Raw genomic sequence first — 22,001 nt, 5'->3', positions numbered from 1 at the left:
CAGCCATCTCATCCTCTGTCATCCCCTTCTCCTTTTTGCCTTCAGTCTTTCCCAGCATTAAGGTATTTTCCAATGAGTTGGCTCTTCGCATCAGGTGGCCAAAGTATTGTAGCTTCAGCTTCAGCATTTGTCCTTCTAATGAATATTCAGAGTTGGTTTCCTTTAGGATTGACTAGCTTAATCTCCTTGCTGTCCAAGGGACTCTCAAGAGGCTTATCCAATACCACAGTTCAAAAGCATCAATTCGGCGCTCAGCTTTCTTTATGGTCCACCTCTCACGTCCGTACATGACCACTGGAAAAATCCTACCTTTGTCAGCAAAGTGATGGCTCTTCTTTTTAACATGCTGTCTAGGTTTGTCATAACTTTTCTTCCAAGGAGCAAGCGTCTTTTAATTTCATGGCTGCAGTGACTGTCTGCAGTGATTTTGGAGCCCAAGAAAATAAAGTCTGTCACTGTTTCCATTTTTACCCCATCTATTTGCCATGAAGTGATGGGACAAGATGTCATGATCTTAGTTTTTTGAATGTTGAGTTTTAAGCCAACTTTTTCACTCTCCTCTTTCACCTTCATCAAGAGGCTCTTTAGTTCCTCTTCACTTTCTGCTATAACTGGGTGTTATTAACTGAGTGATTGGGTTTTCACTCTTGTCTGTTAGTCTCTCAGTCTTTCTGGCACAGGAAGCCAATATGGTCCTTTTGGCTTTGTTGATATGCATGGCTTTCACTGGTAGGCAATGAGAACCTGAGTGAGTTTTTAGCATGTGGCTCCTAATTACTTAACTTCACAAAGCAACTATAGCGTCATTGGTAGGAGCTCTGCTGAAGCTTGAATTCAAATAATAAAAACCACTTGCATTTTAACTCCAATACTCACCTTACACTCAACTGGTAAAAATGAATAATCTGAAGATTTAAACTGGAACATAAAAATGGATTTACTTTTACCATTTTAACCCTGCGATTTCATTGCCTGCCATAAAAATTGGGCTTCCTAGGTGACACTAGTGGTAAAGAACCGGCTTGCCAGTGCAGGAGACATAAGAGACATAGGTTTAGGTCCCTGGGTTGTGAAGATCCCTTGGAGGAGGGCATGGCAGCTCACTCCAGTATTCTTACCTGGAGAATCCCATGGACAGAGGAGCCCGGTGGGCTATAGTCCAGAGAGTCACAAAGAGTCAGACACGACTGAAGCAGCTTTGCTTGCAGGCATAAGAGAAGCAAAGAATAGGCAGCATCAGTGCCAAGCATGAAAAAGGGGGTGGGAATAAAAATTGCTAAACATTCTAAAAGCTGGTACGTGTCTTCTCTCCAGGATCACCTGTAGGATGGCAGGAGGTGAAGCTCAACTTTCTCTTCCCCCAAACCTAGTGGTGTTAAGCAAGAGCTCAGTAAAAATCATTGCTACCACTACCCTGATTCCCACTCCTACTGCTGGGAGAACTATTTCCACTTCTGCTTTTGCTTCTGTGGTTATATAGCCATATGGCTGGTGAGCTCCTGGGGCCCTTCTCAGGCATGGAGGGGTGAACACACTTTTACATTGTAGTCTTTTTTCAGCCACCCTCTAGACAATGGGCCTGACAGACGGAAGATGCAGAGGCACTCTGGATGGAAGATAGAGGGAAAAGTTCATAACTTTCTAGGGAAAGCACTCCCATACTGCAAATGGTGCTATGGTTATTATGAATTTGAATTCATAATTCTTTCTTGAATTTTTAAAAGTAGTTATATGCATGTGATGCTTTCTATTTTTGTCCAGTGTTTGGTTTCCCTCCTCAAGGTATAGTTGCCCTGAGCATGATGATGCTGTAGGAAAAGGTGTGAACTTGAGTCTGTCTAAACATACAATTTGATCGATAATTAAGCAAACATTTATTTACCTCATGAACTTGACTTGAGCAAGTCTCTTGGACCGAGCTTCGGTTTCATTGTCTGTAAATTTAGGATAATGTAATCATCTCTATCTTAGTTTTTTATGAGGATGAAAAGAGGAAGCCAGTATAAAGTGATATGTAAGTGGCTAGGTCACTTACATATCACTCTCCACTGATAAAGATTAAATGGGGTCTTATTATGTAGCTGGGACAAATTTTTCTTCTGAATTTTCTGTAGCACTTTGTGCTAAATGGCAGGTTTAGCTTGGTTTGGAGGCAAGAGCTTTGGTCTGGCTGAAAGTAAGTACCAGACATGAAGTGAGAAGACCTGGGAGCAAACCCGTGCTCCACCCTGCTTTGCTAGTTATCTGCCCCAAGTTAAATTACTGAAAAAAAAAAAAAAATCCTAAAGCTATGTAGCTCCAAGGTCACTCACTGTGAGAATTAAGTAGAGAAAGATCTAGGAAGGCACCTGGAATGCTTGGTGTTTAGAAAGCATTTCTTCAGGGAAGAGAAAGGTAAGGGTAAGTCAGAATGGTCCTGATAGGCAGCCTTGCAGAGAGGAAAAAGCATGTCCTGCAATCACCCTAATACCGTTTCCTCAGATGTGAATTGGGACTAATAATAGTTAGTGCTAGTCACTCAGTCGCGTCTGACTCTTTGAGACCGCATGGACTGTAGCCTGCCAGGCTCCTCTGTCCATGGAATTCTCCAGGCAAGAATACTGGAGTGGATTGCCATTTCCTTCTCCAGGGCATCTTCCTGACCCAGGGATTGAACCCAGGTCTCCTGCATTGCAGGCAGAATCTTTACCTTCTGAGACACCAGGAAAGCCCATGTATTCCCTTAATTATCTCTTAGGACCACTCTAAGAACTAAAAGGTATTCCATTTCTGGTTATTTCCATTTAACTAGAAAAGGATTAAGGGCTCAAAAATTTCCTCACCTCACAAAGCTCAGACTCATGCCTAAGATAATTCTCCTAATTTTTATTTGTTATTTTATTTTATCATTGACTGTGCTGGGTCTCGTCGCTGTGCAAGGGCTTTCTCTAGTTGCCCCTCTGCGGTGAGTGGGTGGCTACTCTAGTTACGGTGCATGAGCCTCTCACTGCATTGGCTTCTCTTGTTGGAGGGCACAGGCTCACTTTCCCCGAGGCACGTGGATCTTAGTTCCCAGATCAGGGATTGAACCCGTGTCCCTCACACTGGCAGGTGGACTCTCAACTGCTGGACCACCAGGGAAGTCCGCAGTTCTCATTTTTAAAGACCTTGTTCTATGTTAACTGACGATATTACCCAGGATGCCCTTTTGAGAAAATGAAGGCAATTCATTGTAAAACTTTCCTGCCTCTGTTCAGGCTGCCTTTTGGGTAATGAAACACAATAAAAATTATTGAACATAGAGGAGGCAAGAGAAGAGGGGCACTTGGAGGAAATGGGATGATGATGTAGGAGCAGGACGGACACAGATACTGGCAAATGTGAAAGAAGAAGGCCACCTTCCCCAGACCCCAGCCCTGTCCTTTCTGTTGAAACTTTTGTGAAGTTGCCCTGGTGCCAAACAAAAAGCACCAGGTGGTGGGAAGAACCCCAGACTATGACTTGGTTTATTTGTCCCTGCGTTGAGCTTGAACTTGGTCTACATGCTGCACCTGTATGTCCTCGGGGGAATTGCCAAGAATAGTTTCTGAGACCATTTCTGAAGCCCAGTAACATTCCTGGGTAATAGAGTTTGTAAGTTGCAGAACCAGGTTTTGAACCCAAGTACTGCTGCTGCTGCTGCTAAGTCGCTTCAGTCGTGTCCGACTCTGTGCAACCCCATAGACGGCAGCCCACCAGGCTCCCCCGTCTCTGGTATTCTCCAGGCAAGAACACTGGAGTGGGTTGCCATTTCCTTCTCCAATGCATGAAAGTGAAAAGTGAAAGTGAAGTCGCTGAGTCGGGTCCGACTCTTCGCGACCCCATGGACCGCAGCCTACCAGGCTCCTCCGTCCATGGGATTTTCCAGGCAAGAGTACTGGAGTGGGGTGCCATAGCCTTCTCTGGAACCCAAGTACAGTTGCCTGCAAATCCTCATCCTCAGATTTTGCATCCAAGGATTCAACTCATGGGTGGATAGAAAGTATTTGGGAAAATTAAAAATGCCAAAAGATCTAAAAAGCCAACTCGAATTTGCTGCACACTGGTCACTATTTAATGGCATTTACATTGTCTTTATAACTATTTACATAATGCTTGTATGGAATTAGGTATGATAAGTAATCTAGAGATGATTTAGGGTACAGGGCAAGAAGTGTGTAGGTTATCTGCAAACACAGTGCTGTTTTATGTAAGGAACTTGAGCATCCTTGGGGTTTGGTATTTAGGTGGAGGGGGGTTACAGAACCAACCCTGTGAGGCCGAGCATGACTATATTCCAATTACCTGCCACTTTTCAGCTCCAAGCTTGACTATATTCCAATTACCTGCCACTTTTCAGCTCCAAGCTTGGAGCCACCCCTGGTGGCTAAAGATGTCTGAGCCAGCAAGTCTACTTGGGGGTGCCATTCAGAAGTGGTTTATGTCAGCAGTTTATTTTATTGGTCCTTCTAGAAGTGGGACTGGGGAATAAGCTCTTTTATTCCTGAAAGCTCAGTGAGGAAACAGAGTTGGTTTCTGACAGGCTTTGAATTTGAGGAGAATGTGAAGATTGGCTTGTAGAATAGTGGCCTCCATGTGAGGGAACAGCAGAAGAACAGCTGTGAGCCATTCCAGGAGGGTGGGTGGGGGAGATCCAGAAGACCCTGGTGTTTCAGAGAGAAAGGGAGTGAGGAAGGAGTGGGACTTCTCAGCTCCTTCCTGTGCTCAGCTGTGTCCCACCCTGCTGAGAGGTCAGACAAAACAAGAACAGGAGAAGCACACGAGATTGACCAGCTGGAATGCAGGTTGCTTCATCAGTGCCTGAAATCACATCCCTCTTCTCATTCAATTTCTGTTTCCAGAGATTTCCCAGGGCTTGTTCTTGGATCATATCCTCAGTTTTGGGGGTGTGTACCCTTTTTAGGGCCAGTCTGTGTATTTCCTACTCTGTACAGTTCTCCTAAAATCCCTGATCTCTGAAAGTCACCACTTGATGGTTACATCACCATGAAGAGATGTTAGCCATCCAAGCCTTGGATATTTAAATCCATCAGTCTGCAATTACAATGACTAATTCAGACACATTTCAGCTGCATATGAGAGCTGATATGTTTCTTTGTTTCTGTTTAGTTATGTCAGTTTCAGGTGTAAGGTGTACAGCCTTGTAATTTGACATCTGTATACACTACAAATTGATCACCACCACGAATCTAATTACCATCCATCACCAGACAGGTGACCCCTTTACTCATTTCACCCATCCCCCAGCCTCTTTCCCTTCTGGTAACCACTAATCTGATCTCTGTAACTCTGAGTTACCAGTTCCCTGCAGATACCAAGGGACAACTTTAATGCTGTAGTGAACATAGGGAGTGTATATATCTTCTTTTCAAATTAGTGTTTTTGTGCACATGTGATAAATACCCAGAAGTGGAATAGCTGGGTCACACCATAGTTCTAGTCTAAATTGTCTGAGGCATCGCCATACTGTTTTCCATAGTGGTTGCACCAATTTACAATCCTACCACCTGATGTCTTTTTTTCTGAAACTTTTTAAAACATGAAATATTCCAGTCGTGCATTCCGATGGCTGGAAGGGTGAATGAATAGTTGTCTAATCCCCCTGGAGACACAGATGCTTTTGTGAGCTGGTGGTGAGGTAAGGCTGCACATCTCTGTGGGAATGACAAGTGAATGAGTCTGCTGCTCTCTTAACCTGCTGTTCTTTTCTCTCTCCATTTTCTCTCCTAGGAAACAGATGGAAGACTGCTGCGACCCCGCCCATCTCTTTGCTATGACTAAAATGAATTCCCCCATGGGGAAAAGCCTGTGGTACGATGGGGAGTTTTTATACTCGTTCACCATTGATAATTCAACTTATTCTCTCTTCCCCCAGGTTAGTAAAGAGTTTACTGCCTTTCAATATAATTTCTTACATGTCTTGATATCATAGGAAAGGGATCACTGACCTTTTCTTACCAATCAGATCTACTTCTTTTCATCTTCTTTTTTCTAAAAAAAAAAAAAAAATTTATTTACTTACGACTGTGCTGGGTTTTCATTGCTTTCTCTCGTTGCACATCACCAGCTCGAGACATGTAGGCTTCAGTAGTTGTGGCTCACAGGCTTGGTTGCCCTGTGGCATCTTCCCGGACCAGGGATCAAACTTGTGTCCCCTGCCTTAGCAGGCAGATTCTTAATCACTGGACCACCAGAGAAGTCCGTATTCTCTTCTTAATTATAAATTCTCCCCTTTATAACTGTCATTTGTGTGTATGTGTGGGAAGAAGTCAAATGGTGTTTTGATACAGGGGCAGCAGTAGGATAGTATAGAATAACAGATTTCCTAGCGCTTCTGATTTGAGTCATATGAGACTGAAGGAGGCAAGCAGAGAAGGAGGCGAGGCCAGGGAATTGTGGAATTCTAGTGTTTTGAGGTTGGCTGTGGAATGATCTTGAAGATTTGCAATACTGGAATGTTTTCTTAAGGTTGGTATTGCTCTCGGGGAGTGGGGACCATATGGTCAGAAGTTGCTTCTTAGAGCTCGTGAATCTTAACCCTGTGGTTAGATTACTGCTCTGAAGTGGAGGAGTGGTGGTGATGGAAAGAGAGTATCTGACCACTTTTGAAGTGGTCTAAATCAAGCTTTGCTCCCTTAATGTTTTCCTCTGTGGTTTTCCAAGCACTGAAATCAAATGTTTTATTAAAATAGATCTATGTAGCAGTGGACTTTCCCGGTTGCTTAGTGGTCAAGAATCTGCCTGCAATGCAGAAGACACAGGAGATACAGGTTTGCTCCCTGGGTTGAGAGATCCCCTGGAGGAGGTCATGACAACCCACTCCAGTATTCTTGCCTGGAAAATCCCATGGACAGAGGAGCCTGGTGGGCTACAGTCTGTGGGGCTGCAGAGTTAGACACAACTGAAGCAACTTCTTGAGAAAACTATATGCAGGTCAGGAAGCAACAGTTAGAAATGGACATGGAACAACAGACTGGTTCCAAATAGAAAAAGGAGTATGTCAAGGCTGCATATTGTCACCCTGCTTATTTAACTTATATGCAGAGTACATCATGAGAAACGCTGGGCTGGAAGAAGCACAAGCTGGAATCAAGATTGCCTGGAGAAATATCAATAACCTCAGATATGCAGATGACACCACCCTTATGGCAGAAAGTGAAGAGGAACTAAAGAGCCTCTTGATGAAAGTGAAAGAGGAGAGTGAAAAAGTTGGCTTAAAGCTCAACATTCAGAAAATGAAGATCATGGCATCTGGTCCCATCACTTCATGGGAAATAGATGGGGAAACAGTGGAAACAGTGTCAGACTTTATTTTTGGGGGCTCCAAAATCACTGCAGATGGTGACTGCAGCCATGAAATTAAAAGATGCTTACCCCTTGGAAGGAAAGTTATGATCAACCTAGATAGCATATTCAAAAGCAGAGACATTACTTTGCCAACAAAGGTCCGTCTAGTCAAGGCTATGGTTTTTCCTGTGGTCATGTATGGATGTGAGAGTTGGACTGTGAAGAAAGCTGTGGTGTTGGAGAAGACTCTTGAGAGTCCCTTGGACTACAAGGAGATCCAACCAGTCCATGCTAAAGGAAATCAGTCCTGGGTGTTCTTTGGAAAGAATGATGCTAAAGCTGAAAGTCCAGTACTTTGGCCACCTCATGTGAAGAGTTGACTCATTGGAAAAGACTCTGATGCTGGGAGGGATTGGGGGCAGGAGGAGAAGGGGACGAGAGAGGATGAGATGGCTGGATGGCATCACCGACTCAATGGACGTGAGTTTGAGTGAACTCTGGGAGTTGGTGATGGACAGGGAGGCCTGGTGTGCTACAGTTCATGGGATCTCAAAGAGTCGGACACGACTGAGCGACTGAGCGACTGAACTCAACTGAACTGAAGCAACTTAGCACAGCACAGAGAATCTATGTAGCAAGTGAGGGGGAAAGAAAGGAAATCCTTATTTCTAGGGAGCCCTAGAAGTCATTAGGTGAAAGGTGGAGTAGGAGTCATGAGGTCGCTCCTGAAATTACTTAGAACAAGAAGTTACTGCCATAATTGTGGTTTAGAGATTAGGAAAACACAGTGGCCACTGCCATTAGCAGAAACGAGCCCCGAGAAGTTGTTTCAACTCACCTCCTCCCTCCAGACCTTCCTCCAGTGCATCTAAAGGGGAAGATTAATTTGCATCCGGAACACTAGTTGCAGAGAATCCAAGAGGGGCAGTTTTCTTTAAAGCAGTCAAGCTTTAGCAGGAAGCTAGAAAAAGAGTGGAATTGAGGTTGAATGAGCCAATTTGCAGTATCTTCTTTGTGCAAAAACTGATACCAACTTGCTATGAAATAAAGATGAGATAAGGAAGCAATCTCCTTTAACAGCGCATCAAATAGAAAAATATTTAAAGAAATCCAAAATAGGATTTTATAGATGAAGGCTTTCAGTCATACTAACTGACTCTGTGCTAGGAAATAGATTTGAAGAAAAGAAATGATTAAAGAAATACAAACTAACCTCCCATCTTATCTGTAAGTTGCAGCAGTCAGATAGCAGGAAACATTGTCCTTTTCAAGTGCATGCGCATGAATTCTGTCTCTCCCTGCCAGCTTCGAGATCAAGGAACCATCCCTGAATAATAAAGGAAACGTACCTTTTTCTTAGAAAGCGTTAAGCCATTCTATCACTGTGTGTGCACAGTCATTCCAAAGGCCTGAACCAGTTCAATGGGTGGACTTGAAAAAAAAAAAGTTACATGTATATTCTTCTGATGAGATTCTGAAATGACTAATTAATTTATAGAAACCCTGGAAAATCAGTTTGCAGCAACACAAAAGGTATATATCCCTGGGCCCTCTTATTTCTTAGTGAAAGAATTCTAGTTTGTTATCAGGAAGCTAAATTGTCAGTTAATTGTTAGGCTTCATTCATGCTCCTGGCGAGAAGAAACTGCCATGTGCTCATTAGGCAGAAATGCAGGTGGGTGAGCTGGGCTCCATGTTGTCAATTGAGTATAACATCTCTCCTTTCCCTGTATTTCAGCAAAATAATGCTAAATCACTCCTTCTCTAACTGAGATGTATAGCTTTATATTACACTTTTAATTATATATTTTAATGTATTTATTTTAATTATGTATTATACGTCTCCCCTAAAGGCTCAATATAAGTTAGCTACCGTTCTTATTGGTATTATTCCTTCGCCCATTTTTATCCACTGCTTTTATTGTTGTTGCTGAGGTGCAATCCAAGATTATGTGTTTGATGCGTAAAGTAATAGGTCCTGAATCAAGGTTGGAGGGTCCACAGAGGCCCTGTAGAGATGGTGTGTATTTTGTAATTACAGTTAGCGGCTTCTTATTTGTACATCTTACAACATCCCATGGCTTTATTATCTGCTGCTGCTTCTGCTGTTTAGTCGCCAGGTCATGTCCGACTCTTTTGCAACCCCATGGACTGTAGCTCACCAGGCTTCTCTGTCCATAGGATTTCCCAGGCAAGAATACTGGAGTGGCCATTTCCTCTACCAAGGGATCTTCTTGATCCAGGGTTCAAACCTGCATCTTCAGCGTCTCCTGCTTGGCAGGCAGATTATTTATCACTGAGCCACCTGAGTAGCCTGGCTTTAATTTATTCAGTTTCACATCGTATGCAATTATCTGCATAATTATCTATCACAATTTTCTAAAATTCTTTATTTGCTGATCTCAATACTATCTTGTGAGGTTTTGTGGGAACTAATTTTTGTGCCTTGTACTGTGCTTTGCACTCAGTGTAGAGGTTCATTTCTAGCTGCTCACGGTTGCCAAGATCTCCTCTGAAACATCCCGCCTGGGCTGGACCACTGCTCTGCTCTGGCTTGAACCACAGGAGACCAAGCAGGATAGTTAGATGTAGTTGTTTCCAAATGGCTCTATCAATGTATTTTGATGAGATACTTCTTGATTATTATTAGGTATGAGGTGGTGCAGTGACAAAGAATCCACCTGCCAATGCAGGAGCTTCAGGAGATGTGGGTTCAATCCTTAGTCAAGAAGATCCCCTGGAGTAGGAAATGGCAACCCACTCCAGTATTCTTGACTGGAAATTCCATGGACAGAGGAGCCTGGCAGGCTACAGTCCATGGGGTCGCAGAGAGTTGGACATGGCTGAGCATGCACACATGTACCGTTTAGACATGAAAGGCTGAATTTTAATCTTTATGTGAGTTTTCTAGAATGTACTGTATGTGTGTGTTTGGAGGGGAAGGTGTGTTCATAGGTGTTCCCATTTTGAGAATACTTTAGGATCCCTCCATCCCCTGGGTTGGAATCAACTCCTTGCTCTGCCTGTCTCTTTGAAGCCTGCGTGGTCCATATTTGTAGATAATGCCGACTAAATACTATTTTGGGGCTTCCCTAGTAGCTCAGCTGGTTAAGAATCCATCTGCAGTGCAGGAGACCCCGGTTCGATTCCTGAGTCGGGAATATCCGCTGGAGAAGGGATAGGCTACCCAGTCTAGAATTCTTGGGCTTCCCTGGTGGCTCGGCTGGAAAAGAACCTGCTTGCAATGTGGGAGACCTGGGTTCAATCCCTGATTTGGGAAGATCCCCTGGAAAAGGGAATGGCTACCCACTCCAGTATTCTGGGCTGGAGAATTCCATGGACTGTACAGTCCATGGGGGTCCCAAAGAGTTGGACATGACTGAGCGACTTTCACTGTCACTTGACTTATAACATATTTTTGCCCAGAAAGAGCATGAATTTCTTTGGGAATGAGTGAGGAAGTAGCAGGAATGTTAGAAACCACAACTGTGCTAATATAATCTGAGAAATATTTTTCATTGGTGTAATAAAAACATGGTCAGCCTACCATTCTCTTACATTGTGCTGGATAGTCACGTGATATACATCACAAACTAGATGAGTCATTTTTCCTCAAAATATCCACCCAAGGCCATATGTAAGGAATCACATAATTAATGCACCTCAAACAGACACTCATTTCCAGTTTCTCTGGTTGCCATAGACTTCCACTTGGCCTAGATCCACCATACCCTTGGCCCGTGGGAAACCCAGCAGAACATGTTGAAGCAGTTTTGTCAAAATGACTTTGTTAAAATGAAAATACACATTTTTATTTTCCTTCTGAGTAATGTGCTTAATAGAATCCTCTGAGCTTCTGGACATTCACAGAGCAATTTTTTTTTTTTTTCTCCTAACAAAATTTAGATTCAACTGTGCGATCTATGGCTTTCAGTAATTCAGCTTTTTTACTTACCAATATGATGGTAGTCATTTTCCAAATACATACCATTTCAGCTGAAGGAAACTAAAGAGACTAATGTTTGGTGGGCATAGATCTTTGCCAAGCCAGTGTTGGTTCATGCTGTCAGACTTGTGTTTGGCTAAACTTTGGACCTCTTACGATTCCCCATGGCTTTATTATCAAATTTCTCCAATTCTGACACAGGGACTTAACCAAATAGGTACTTATTTATCTCAAGCAGTAATTTGAAATTAGGTGAGTAGTTTAAGGCTGGGTGGTGGCCACACAGTGCCATCTAGTTCTCAGGCTCCTGCCTTAGCTGATGGCCAGGTAACCTAGTTTTGATCCAGGATCCCTGTAGGATTGAGAGGAAACAGAAGAGGAAAATTTGGATAGACTCCTGCTGATGTGCCAGTGATCAGAACTGAGTCTCATGGCTGTGTCTAACCAAAAGAGAGGCTAGGAAATTTTAGTATTTCATCTCTGGACAGATGCACTCCATGTGCTGACCTGTGCATGCCTGCTAAGCCGTTTCAGGACTCTTTGTGACCCCATGGACTGTAGCCCACAAGGCCTCTCTGTCCATGGGATTCTCCAGGCAAAATCACTGGAGTGGGTTGTCATGCCCTCTTCCAGGGGATCTTCCCAATCCAGGGATCAAACCCGTGTCTCTTGTCTTCTATGTTGGCAGGCAGATTTTTTATCACTAGTGCCACCTGAGAAGCCTTGTGTTGACCTGCACTATCTGCCTTAGTTTTTTTCACGTGTTAGCTCGCTTTATCCTCATAGCAACTCTGTGTGATGGTTACTGTGGCCTTCATTTCATAGGTGAAACTGAGAACTGAGATGGGCTAAATAACTTACGCACAGTTCTAGAGATCGCAAGTGGAGGGCTGACATGTAAAACCCGGCCCATCTGATTTCCAATGTATTATTGTTTATTCTCTTTTTTTTTTCTTCTTGAACAATCATGGGTTCTGGCTATTTATTGTTAATTTATATCAGTCACCTTGAAACCATTTTAAGTTTTTTACTTCCCTTAGATGAATATTCTTAAAGGAAATGGAGAAATTCTTTTTGTAGCTATCTGAGAGAAAAAAAAAAACAGAGTACAGACATGCAGGCTCTAGGATCTCGTGAAGCAGTGTAGCTTCTCTTTAACTTTGAGTGCCTTTTGGCCCACTTAGGAAGGAGAAATAAGACTAGTCCCTTTATTTTGGTTTCTATTAAATGGGTTCTTGGGCCCAATTCCAATGTGTGTGACTGGAGACTTCGCCTCACCACCAAGCAATTCTCAGACACCAACTGGTGGTCTTACAATTCAGCTCAATTCTGACACTACATACCTGGAATTAGCATCAGATTCCAAGGACTAAGAGATGCAGGTTTGATCCCTGAGTCAGGAAGATGCCCTGGAGGAAGGCATGGCAACCCACTCTAGTATTCTTGCTTAGTATTCAAGGGCACAGGAGCCTGGTGGGCTACAGTTCATGAGGTTGCAAAGAGAGGACACAACTGAAGCACACCAAGGACTCAGTCCAATAAGACTGCCCTCCTCTTCAAACATCAGTGGCAAGCCCAGGTTATGGCTTTTGCTTTTGACTGACTGACTATGCACTGGAGGTTCCAGTGACTCTCTCCAACTCAGGCTGCCAGTCGCAAGTCCAGGTCTTATCCTGATTGACTTCTGACTGACCCTCTATAAATCAGAGGTTCCTATGACCTCCTTCTTGCGTTCTGTGAGTTTGCTGGAACTGCTCACAGAACTCAAGGAATCCGTTTACTTTCTCCATTACCGATTTATTACAAAGGCTATTAAAGGATATAGATCTACAGCCTGATGAAGAGTTACATAGAGCAATGTCCCCAACAAAGGAGCTTCTGTTCTTGGGGACCTTGAGGCCTTGCTTGGTTGCAAGCGGAAGCACCCTGTTTCCACAACCTGGAAGTTCTCTGAACCTCATCCTTAGGGTGTTTTGTGATGGTTCTATTATGTCAGCATAATTGATTACAACATTGACCATTGGTATTTGATTCAACTTCTAGCCACTCTCCTCTCCCTGGAGATCCAGGGAGTGAGACTGAAACTTCCAATCCTCTGTTCATGATGAGTTCCCTTGACAACCAGCCCCCATCTGCATTAACATAAAGCCAGTTGTGGTGTGAAGGGGCTTGTGATGAATAACAAGACACCCATTTCACCTTTATGGCTCTGAAGGAGTTTCAGGAACTGGGGAAGTGAAGCGAAGTGAAGTGAAGTCACTCAGTCGTGTCCGACTCTTTGCGACCCCGTGGACATAGCCTGCCAGGCTCCTCTGTCCATGGGATTCTCCAGGCAAGAATACTGGAGTGGGTTGCCATTTCCTTCTCCAGGGCATCTTCCTAACCCAGGGATCAAACCCCGGTCTCCTGCATTGCAGGCAGACGCTTTATCCTCTGAGCCACCAGGGAAGCCCCCAAGAACTGGGGACAAGAGACCAAATATTATAAAAGATGCTCCCTTCACTCATTACTCAGGAAATTACAAGAGTTTGGGGAGCCATAAGGCAGGAGACCAAATATCTTTCAGAAACATATTTTGGTCATCTGAATGACCAAATATATTTGTTCCTTATAAATCACATCACATCTGTCATAGAGAAATCCAGGTTCTCAGAGGGAAGCACTTTATTCTCTGTACATTGCTTCTTTATTACAGAAACCCAGAACACGATTCCACTGCCATTAACTACCTCAGGGCATTTATTCTTTCATCATTGGTTGAGTGCCAGCGATAGAGAAAAAATATGTAGGGAATGGAATCTAAAGATCTAGGGTTTAGACCTGGCCTTTCTATGATGGTATTTGTCATCTCAGGTAAGTCATTAGTGGTTGTAACTATTCTCAGCCTGAATTTTAGAATTTTCAGTTCAGGATTGATAATACCTGGTGTTCATAGTTCAGTGTTCTTATGAGAAACAAAGTTAAAATGAAATTAGGGATGTAAAAGTACTTTGTAATGAATGCACAATGCAAACATATAATAATGTTACTTTTATTATCTTTTTAAGCATTTATGGCATGTAAGCATTTCTTGGGAATTTTGGTAATAAAGGAACCAATGGGGGAGTGGAAGCACTAGGAAAGGGGTCAGTTTTCCATGCTGGTGAGTAGTGAGGAGATAAATCTGTTGAGTCTTGGATTTGGGAAAATATAAGGAGTGATGGAGAATGCCTCAGACTCTGGCAGTCAGACATTTGTATCCTTATAGTTGGATAATAATGATGATATGCTGAAATGTGATGTGAGAAATATGCAGTGTGAGAAACATTATTAATTTCTAGTGAATTAAGATTCTATGTCTAAACAGTGGATTAGCTACTGTTCCTCATACTGTTCTGTAACTGAGAGGATAAGGAGAGTGGGTCATCCCAGGATTTCCGCATGTCTGTTATCCTCAGAGGAGAGGAAAGCACAAGATTATAAGTGAGTTGTGGATGAATCTAGAGTCTTTCATTCAGCGTGAAGTAAGTCAGAAAGAGAAAAAACAAATATAGAATATATCACGTATATTGGGGCTTCCCTGGTGGCTCAGTGCTAAAGAATCTGCCTGCCAATGCAGTTAATGCGGGTTTTATCCTTGGTCGAGAAGATCCCCTGGAGCTGAAAATGGCAACAGGCTCTAGTATTCTTGCCTGGGAAATCCCACGGACAGAGAAACCTGATGGGCTACAGTCCATGGAGTTGCAAAAAAGTCAGACATCACTTAGTGACTAAACAACAACACTTATATGTGGGATCTGGAAAAATGGCCCTGATGAACCTATTTGCAGGACAGGAATAAAGACACAGAAGCAGAGAATAGATGTGTGGACGCAATGAGGGAGGAGGGTGGGACTAATTGGGGAATTAGGATTGATATATATACACTACACTACCATTGTAAGACAGATAGCTAGTGGGAGCCTGCTGTATAGCACAGGGGGCTTGGCTCAGTGCTCTGTGATAACCTAGAGGGGTGGGATGAGGGGCGGGTCTCAAGAGAGGAGATATATGTATGCATATAGCCGATTCACACTATGGTACAGCAAAAACTAACACAACATTGTAAAGCAATTATACTCCAATTAAAATAAACATAAAAGGAAAAAAAAAAAAAAGAAGTGAGTTGCCCCACAGAGTAGTTGAAGGTAAACTGAAAGATGTGTTTGTCTTTCAAACTTAAAAATAATTACAAATTAAGATCTTTCAATAATGAAAATTGGGCTTCCCTGGTGGCTCAGATGGTAAAGACTCTGCCTGCAATGCTAGGAGATCTGGGCTGGATCCCTGGGTAGGGAAGATCCCCTGGAGGAGGAAATGGCAACCCACTCCAGTATTCTTGCCTGGAGAAGTCTATGGATAAAGGAACCTGGCAGGCTACAGTCCAGGGAGTCCCAAAAAGTTGGACATGACTGAGCAACAAACACTTTCACTTTTCTAATATTTATCATAGGTTGTCTATGGTTGAAGATAAAATGAAAATGAGATGTAATGAGTGGTCTATCTTGCCATGGTGTGGACCTTTCTAAAATGTTTGCAGTGTATAAAATTTAGTGCAAAGACTGATCATGGCTCAGACTTACAACTTCCTGGAAACAGTTGAAAAGCCTGCATGACACCAGTTACCACTGAGTCAGGTCTCATCTGCAGGTGTGATGGGAGCGATAACTCTTTTCAGGAGGTTTGCATGTTCCATAGAACATTTTCTTCTTAGATTTGGTTGACATGACAGGGTGTTTTCCTGCAGAGAAAACTGGTATATCTCTGTTTTTCTTCAGCTGGTGTCTTTATCTTGGTCCTTCTTAGGAGCCAATGTCCAGATGTAGAGAGGTATTTCTGATTTTGATTTCATTTTGAGCTTTTGTTTTCATACCAGGAAGCCTCTGTTTCTTTTTTGCTCTTGATGTACTCATTTGTACTTCTTAACTCTATTAGGGATCTCACAGAGTCGGACACGACTGAAGTGACTTAGCAGCAGCAGCAGGAACTGCATAACGGAGAAGGCAATGGCACCCCACTCCAGTACTCTTGCCTGGCAAATCCCGTGGACAGAGGAGCCTGGTAGGCTACAGTCCATGGGGTTGCTAAGAGTCGGGCACGACTGAGCAACTTCACTTTCACTTTTCACTTTCGTGCATTGGAAAAGGAAATGGCAACCCACTCCAGTGTTCTTGCCTGGAGAATACCAGGAATGCGGGAGCCTGGTGGGCTGCCATCTATGGGGTCGCACAGAGTCGGACATGACTGAAGCGACTTAGCAGCAGCAGCAGTAACTGCATAAAGATACATTTGATTAACTTAGAGCATACACTAAATTTTCTCTAACTTAATTAGTTTGGTCAGGGAATAAAAAGATACAAAATGAGTATGGAGAACATTTTCTTAATGTTTGTATCTGTTCAAATCAATTTACTCTCTTTCTTCTGCTAATTGGCCTGTAGTCTTTAGGTCCCTTGGGAGCTGATGCAATGTTCTTGTCATCCTTCATGGCCTGACACACCTTCTTATCTGCAGGTCAGAACTTCAGGGTAGACTTGCCCAACAGGGTGAAGAGGGGGTAGGGAGGGGATAGAATAGGGAAGTGAATTTAGCTATGGAGACTAAAAGGAGGTCCAGCCAGTAGTAGCCAAGTAGATTAAGATTCTCAATTTAGGTAACTATTGTCAGTAACCAGGAGATAATAAGAAGCAAAAGAAAGACAAATACCATATGGTATCACTTATAAGTCTGGAGTTGAAAAGAGGACACAAATGAACTTATCTGTAAAACAGAAACAGACATAGAAAACAGACTCGTAGTTGCCAAGGCAGAGAGGGAGTGGTGAAGGGATAGAGCGGGAGTTTGGGATCAGCAGATGCAAACTATTATATAGAGAATGCATAAACAAGGTCCTACTGTATAGCACAGGGAACTGTATAGTCAATGTCTGTGATAAATCACAATGAAAAAATATGGAAAAGAATGTATACAAACCAAATCGCTTTGCTATACAGTAGAAATTAATATTATAAATCAACTATACTTTAATAAAATAAAAAGGGAATAAACGAATGGTTACCAAAGGGGAAAGGGAGGAGAGGGAAGGTTAATTTAGGAGTTTCGGATTAACATATACACACTTCTATATATAAAAAGATGAACAACAAGGACCTATTGTACAGCACAGGGAACTATATTCAGTATCTTGTAATAACCTGTAATGAAAAGAATCTGAGAAAGAATAGATGTATATGTACACCTACATCAATTTGTTGTACACTTGAAAGTAACACAACATTGCAAATCAATTATACTTTAAAAAAGAAAAAATAAAATAATGTTCCACTAGTGTGAAGCTCTATCCAGAGAGCCAGATTCATCTGTCAGTGATTTCAAGTTTCCAGCCACTGGGCTAGACATTTTGGGAACTGGCAGCTTCAGGGAGGTACAGACCAGAGGAGGGCAGGGTCCCATCCTTCTAGAGACTTGGGAGCTGATTCTTTAATCCAGGCAGGGACCCAGGGGAACAGGATGGACGTTTCCAGCATGGACATTGTTAGGACTTGGCCAAGTCATAATGTCCCTCCACACCAAGCTGCAAAAACAAGGAGCATATGATTGAGGCCCTCTCCAGGGCCGAGTTCAAGTTTCCTGGCCACCAGAAGCTCCACAGCTCCAAAAAGCAGAGAATTACTGGCTCTTTCCCTTTGCCACCACCGAAGTTTCTGGTGTCCCGTATTTCTGGTGTCCCAAGTTTCTGCTGCTGCCCCGCACGGTGTTATGGATACTATAAGAAAAAGCCATACCCAAAGTCTCCCTTTTGCCAAGGTGTCTCAGATGCTAAGATCTACATCTTTGACCTGGGGTGGAAGAAGGCAAAAGTGGATGAGTTGCCATCACATGGTGAAAAGCTGTGGCAAAGGTGGTTTTCACATCCTGGTGTGGCTCCACCCCATTATGTCATCTGTTTCTATAAGATGTTGTTCTGTGCTGGAGCTGATAGACTCCAGACTGGTATGTGTGGTGCCTTTGGAAAGCCCTAGGGCACAGTGGCCAGGGTCCACTTTGGCCAAGTCGTAATGTCCATCCCCACCAAGCTGAAGGACAAGGAGCATGTGATTGAGGCCCTCTGCAGGGCCAAGTTCAAGTTCCCTGGTGGCCAGAAAATCCATATGTCCAGGAAGTGGAGATTTGCTAAGTCTAACGTGGATGAATTTGAAAACATGGTGGCATGAAACACTATCCGTATGGCTGCAGGTTCAAATGCATCCCTGTTGTTGTTCAGTCGCTCAGTCATGTTTGACTCTTTGCAACCCCAGGGACTTTGTGACCCCAGCATGCCAGGTCTCCCTGTTCCTCATCATCTCCCAAAGTTTGCCCAAGTTCATGTTCATTGCATCAGTGATTCCATCCAGATGTCTCATCCTCTGATACCCTCTTCTCCTTCTGCCCTCAGTCTTTCCCAGCATCAGGGACTTTTCCAATGAGTCGTCTGTTCCCATCAAATGACTGCAGCATCAGTCCTTCCAAGGAGTGTTTGAAGTCAACGATGTTAATTTCATCCCTAATCCTGGCCTAATTGGGACAATTTTTGAGAACAAGGCAGAGGCACATTTCTAGAACTGAGTCTGAGCTGGGTACCAGGAATCTGGAAGAGCAACATGGGAGTGTGTTTTGAAAATAAGACAGAAGCCAAGTTACCAGCGTCACACCAAAAGGCTGGAGGCAGAAGACTGTGGGTAACTTGATGTTGGTTCCCACAGCTTTGGGTGGCTACTTCCCCAGATCATTTCCCTGAAGCCAGGGCTGGTCCACATTTCCCAGGGCTCCTGCCAAGTCTGCAGTGACCTGAGTGTGGGTTCAGGCTGAGAATTAGGCCTGATAAAGAAGAATTTTCTGACAAAATATTAAGTTCTTACCCTCTCCTGGGTCACCTCTGTGGACTGACAGTCCAGAGGACACAGACACTCAGTGAAGGAGAGAATCTGGGCAAATTGTTAACCAAGGCAATGTATTAGCAGTTTGTCTGAAAAATATGGGACTTCCCTGGTGAAGAATCCGCCTCCAATGCAGGAGACATGAGTTTGATTCCTGGCTGGGGAAAATCCCCTGGAAAAGAGACTGGCTCCCCAGTCCAATATTCTTGCCTGGAGAATTCCATGGACAGAGGAGGCTGGAGGGATAGGTGACCGGCTAAGTGTGGTGAAATTTAGGATGGATAGAGTGTGGATCAAGATTCACTGACTATAATGGAAACAGAAGTGCTTTCTGAGAATAACCAACATTTTATACTCTGAAAACTATTACACATAAAATTTTTCTTGCTACATTTTATTTTTCCTGTCTGCTGAGACTCAGACTTTTAACTCTTTGCTAAGGAAAATAAAAAGGTGCTGAGCAAAAAGACAATAGCAAATTAAATTCATTCGAGAATTTTTACTCTGGGCGATCTGCTGTTAATGCATTGGCTAGCAGCTCCTTACAAGTATATGACTATTTTGCTTAAAATTTTCTCTTCTTAGGGTTCAGTCTACTCTAATGAGTTGGCCAAAAGTTTCATTTGGGTTTTTCCATACCATCTTACAGAAAAACCCAAATGAACCTTTAGACCAATCTAATACAATTTGGGGTCTCATCTACTATTCAGATGATAGCACATTCACAAAGTATTATTATTCTGGAACCGTAAAACATATACATTTCCAAATTGTTTTGTTTTGTTTTGTTTGTTAAAGCCTGACATAGATGTTGACTGTTACACACAAGGTCATTAAGAAATGAAATAACTGCAGTTGGCAGGTGCTTCCAGATGAGATGGAGATTGTTGGAGTTCTTCAAACCTGAAGGCCAGTGATAGGTATGGACTCCAGGGAAAAGTATAGTATTTCTTTTCCAATAAAAATAAGCTTTAATCTTAATTTTATTTGTATTTACTTATTTATTTACAAGTATCTATTGGTCCTGTTCAAGTGTCATTTTTTTAAAGAAGTATAGCTGATTTACAATATCATGTTAGTTATGGGTATACAGCACAGTTGTACGTATATATACATCTATATAGACATATGTATTTTTTTTCATATTCTTTTCCCTTGTTACAAAGAATTGAGTATAGTTTCCTGTGCTTTCCAGTAGGTCTTTGTTGATTATATAAAAACTATAGTACTTCTATGTGATCCATAAAATTTAGCACAAATCGAGAATCAACAACATATAATAAGAGTTGAGTTAAATTTTAAAATAAGGCTTTGCTGCCCCAGAAATTCCCTTTCATGTGTGTTGAACTTGCCACCAAAATGAATATGCCCTGTGCCAGAAAAACTATGCTTTCTTAAAATTTGGGTAATTCTGTACAAAATAGAGAGTTGACACATTCATTCATCAGGCATTTATTAAGCAACTTCTATTGTGTACTAGGGACTGGACTCACTCCTGGGGAGGTGGTGGTGGGTGAAAAGAGACCTTTCTCTCCCCTTATTTGGGTCCTGTCTTCAGTGTCCCAGAGACTCCTTACCTTCCACATGTTCAAAATTTAACTCCCTCCCTCCCCATCAGCTTCTCTTTATTCTCTGCTGCAGGAAATGATACCATAACCCACTCAATCACTGGAGTTGTACTTACGTTTGAGTCCATCCTCTGTACCAACCACTTTTCCAGTGCCGTTTCCTTTTGTAAATATCTCTTGATTTCACCCCTTCTTTCAAGACCTCTCTGCCACTGCAGTAGGTCAGGGTTTGTCATCTGTTACATGGGTTCATTCGAGAACTTTCTGACAAGTTTCACTGTTAACGAACTTGCTTCCCTGCAATGCCCTGCACCCTGATGCCAGTGGCTGTCGTGACAAAATGTAAATGGTTTGTGTAGCTTCTCTTAGGCTGCTCCTCTCTGCTCGCCATGCAAGCAAACAAAAGCAAGTGGCCAGACTGAACACTCGCCAAGCCTGCTGGAACAGGGTCAGAGCAGGAAACTCATGGAGAAGGACAAGTAGCAGCTGGCAGATACTCTGCTGCCTTTGCATGATTAAAAATGATGAGATTCTAGATGTTCTAGACTCCAGGAGAGGGACCCTTAAGCTAGGCTGGCATATTAATCATCTAATTAGGAGTGCTAACCCTTCCCCTCATCTGGTCCCATCACTTCTTGGGAAATAGATGGGGAAACAGTGGAAACAGTGTCAGACTTTATTTTTGGGGGCTCCAAAATCACTGCAGATGGTGATGGCAGCCATGAAATTAAAAGACGCTTACTCCTTGGAAGAAAAGTTATGACCAACCTAGATAGCATATTGAAAAGAAGAGACATTACTTTGCCAACAAAGGTCTGTCTAGCCAAGGCTATGGTTTCTCCTGTGGTCATGTATGGATGTGAGAGTTGGACTGTGAAGAAAGCTGAGCACCGAAGAATTGATGCTTTTGAGCTGTGGTGTTGGAGAAGACTCTTGAGAGTCCCTTGGACTGCAAGGAGATCTAACCAGTCCATTCTGAAGGAGATCAGCCCTGGGTGTTCTTTGGAGGGAATGATGCTAAAGCTGAAAGTCCAGTACTTTGGCCACCTCATGCGAAGAGTTGACTCATTGGAAAAGACTCTGATGCTGGGAGGGATTGGGGGGCAGGAGGAGAAGGGGATGACAGAGGATGAGATGGCTGGATGGCATCACTGACTCAATGGACATGAGTCTCAGTGAACTCCGGGAGTTGGTGATGGACAGGGAGGCCTGGCGTGCTGCGATTCATGGGGTCGCAAAGAGTCGGAC

General features: G+C 43.0%; 1 protein-coding gene and 1 pseudogene across 1 annotated transcript in view; both read left to right on the top strand.

The window, feature by feature from the left end:
- Nucleotides 1-22,001, top strand: part of ST8SIA1 (ST8 alpha-N-acetyl-neuraminide alpha-2,8-sialyltransferase 1) — a 166,693-nt gene that overhangs the window by 52,038 nt on the left and 92,654 nt on the right. The window contains exon 2 of the mRNA XM_027541513.1: nucleotides 5,749-5,893. Within this exon, the coding sequence (XP_027397314.1) occupies nucleotides 5,749-5,893 (145 nt within the window). The remainder of the gene's footprint in view (nucleotides 1-5,748; nucleotides 5,894-22,001) is intronic.
- On the top strand, nucleotides 17,504-18,531 carry LOC113892563 (annotated as a pseudogene).

The sequence above is a fragment of the Bos indicus x Bos taurus genome, chromosome 5, assembly GCF_003369695.1.
Source record: "Bos indicus x Bos taurus breed Angus x Brahman F1 hybrid chromosome 5, Bos_hybrid_MaternalHap_v2.0, whole genome shotgun sequence".
Taxonomy (NCBI): domain Eukaryota; kingdom Metazoa; phylum Chordata; class Mammalia; order Artiodactyla; family Bovidae; genus Bos; species Bos indicus x Bos taurus.
Note: the sequence above shows the minus strand (reverse complement) of the source record. Positions and strands in the feature narration are given on the sequence as shown.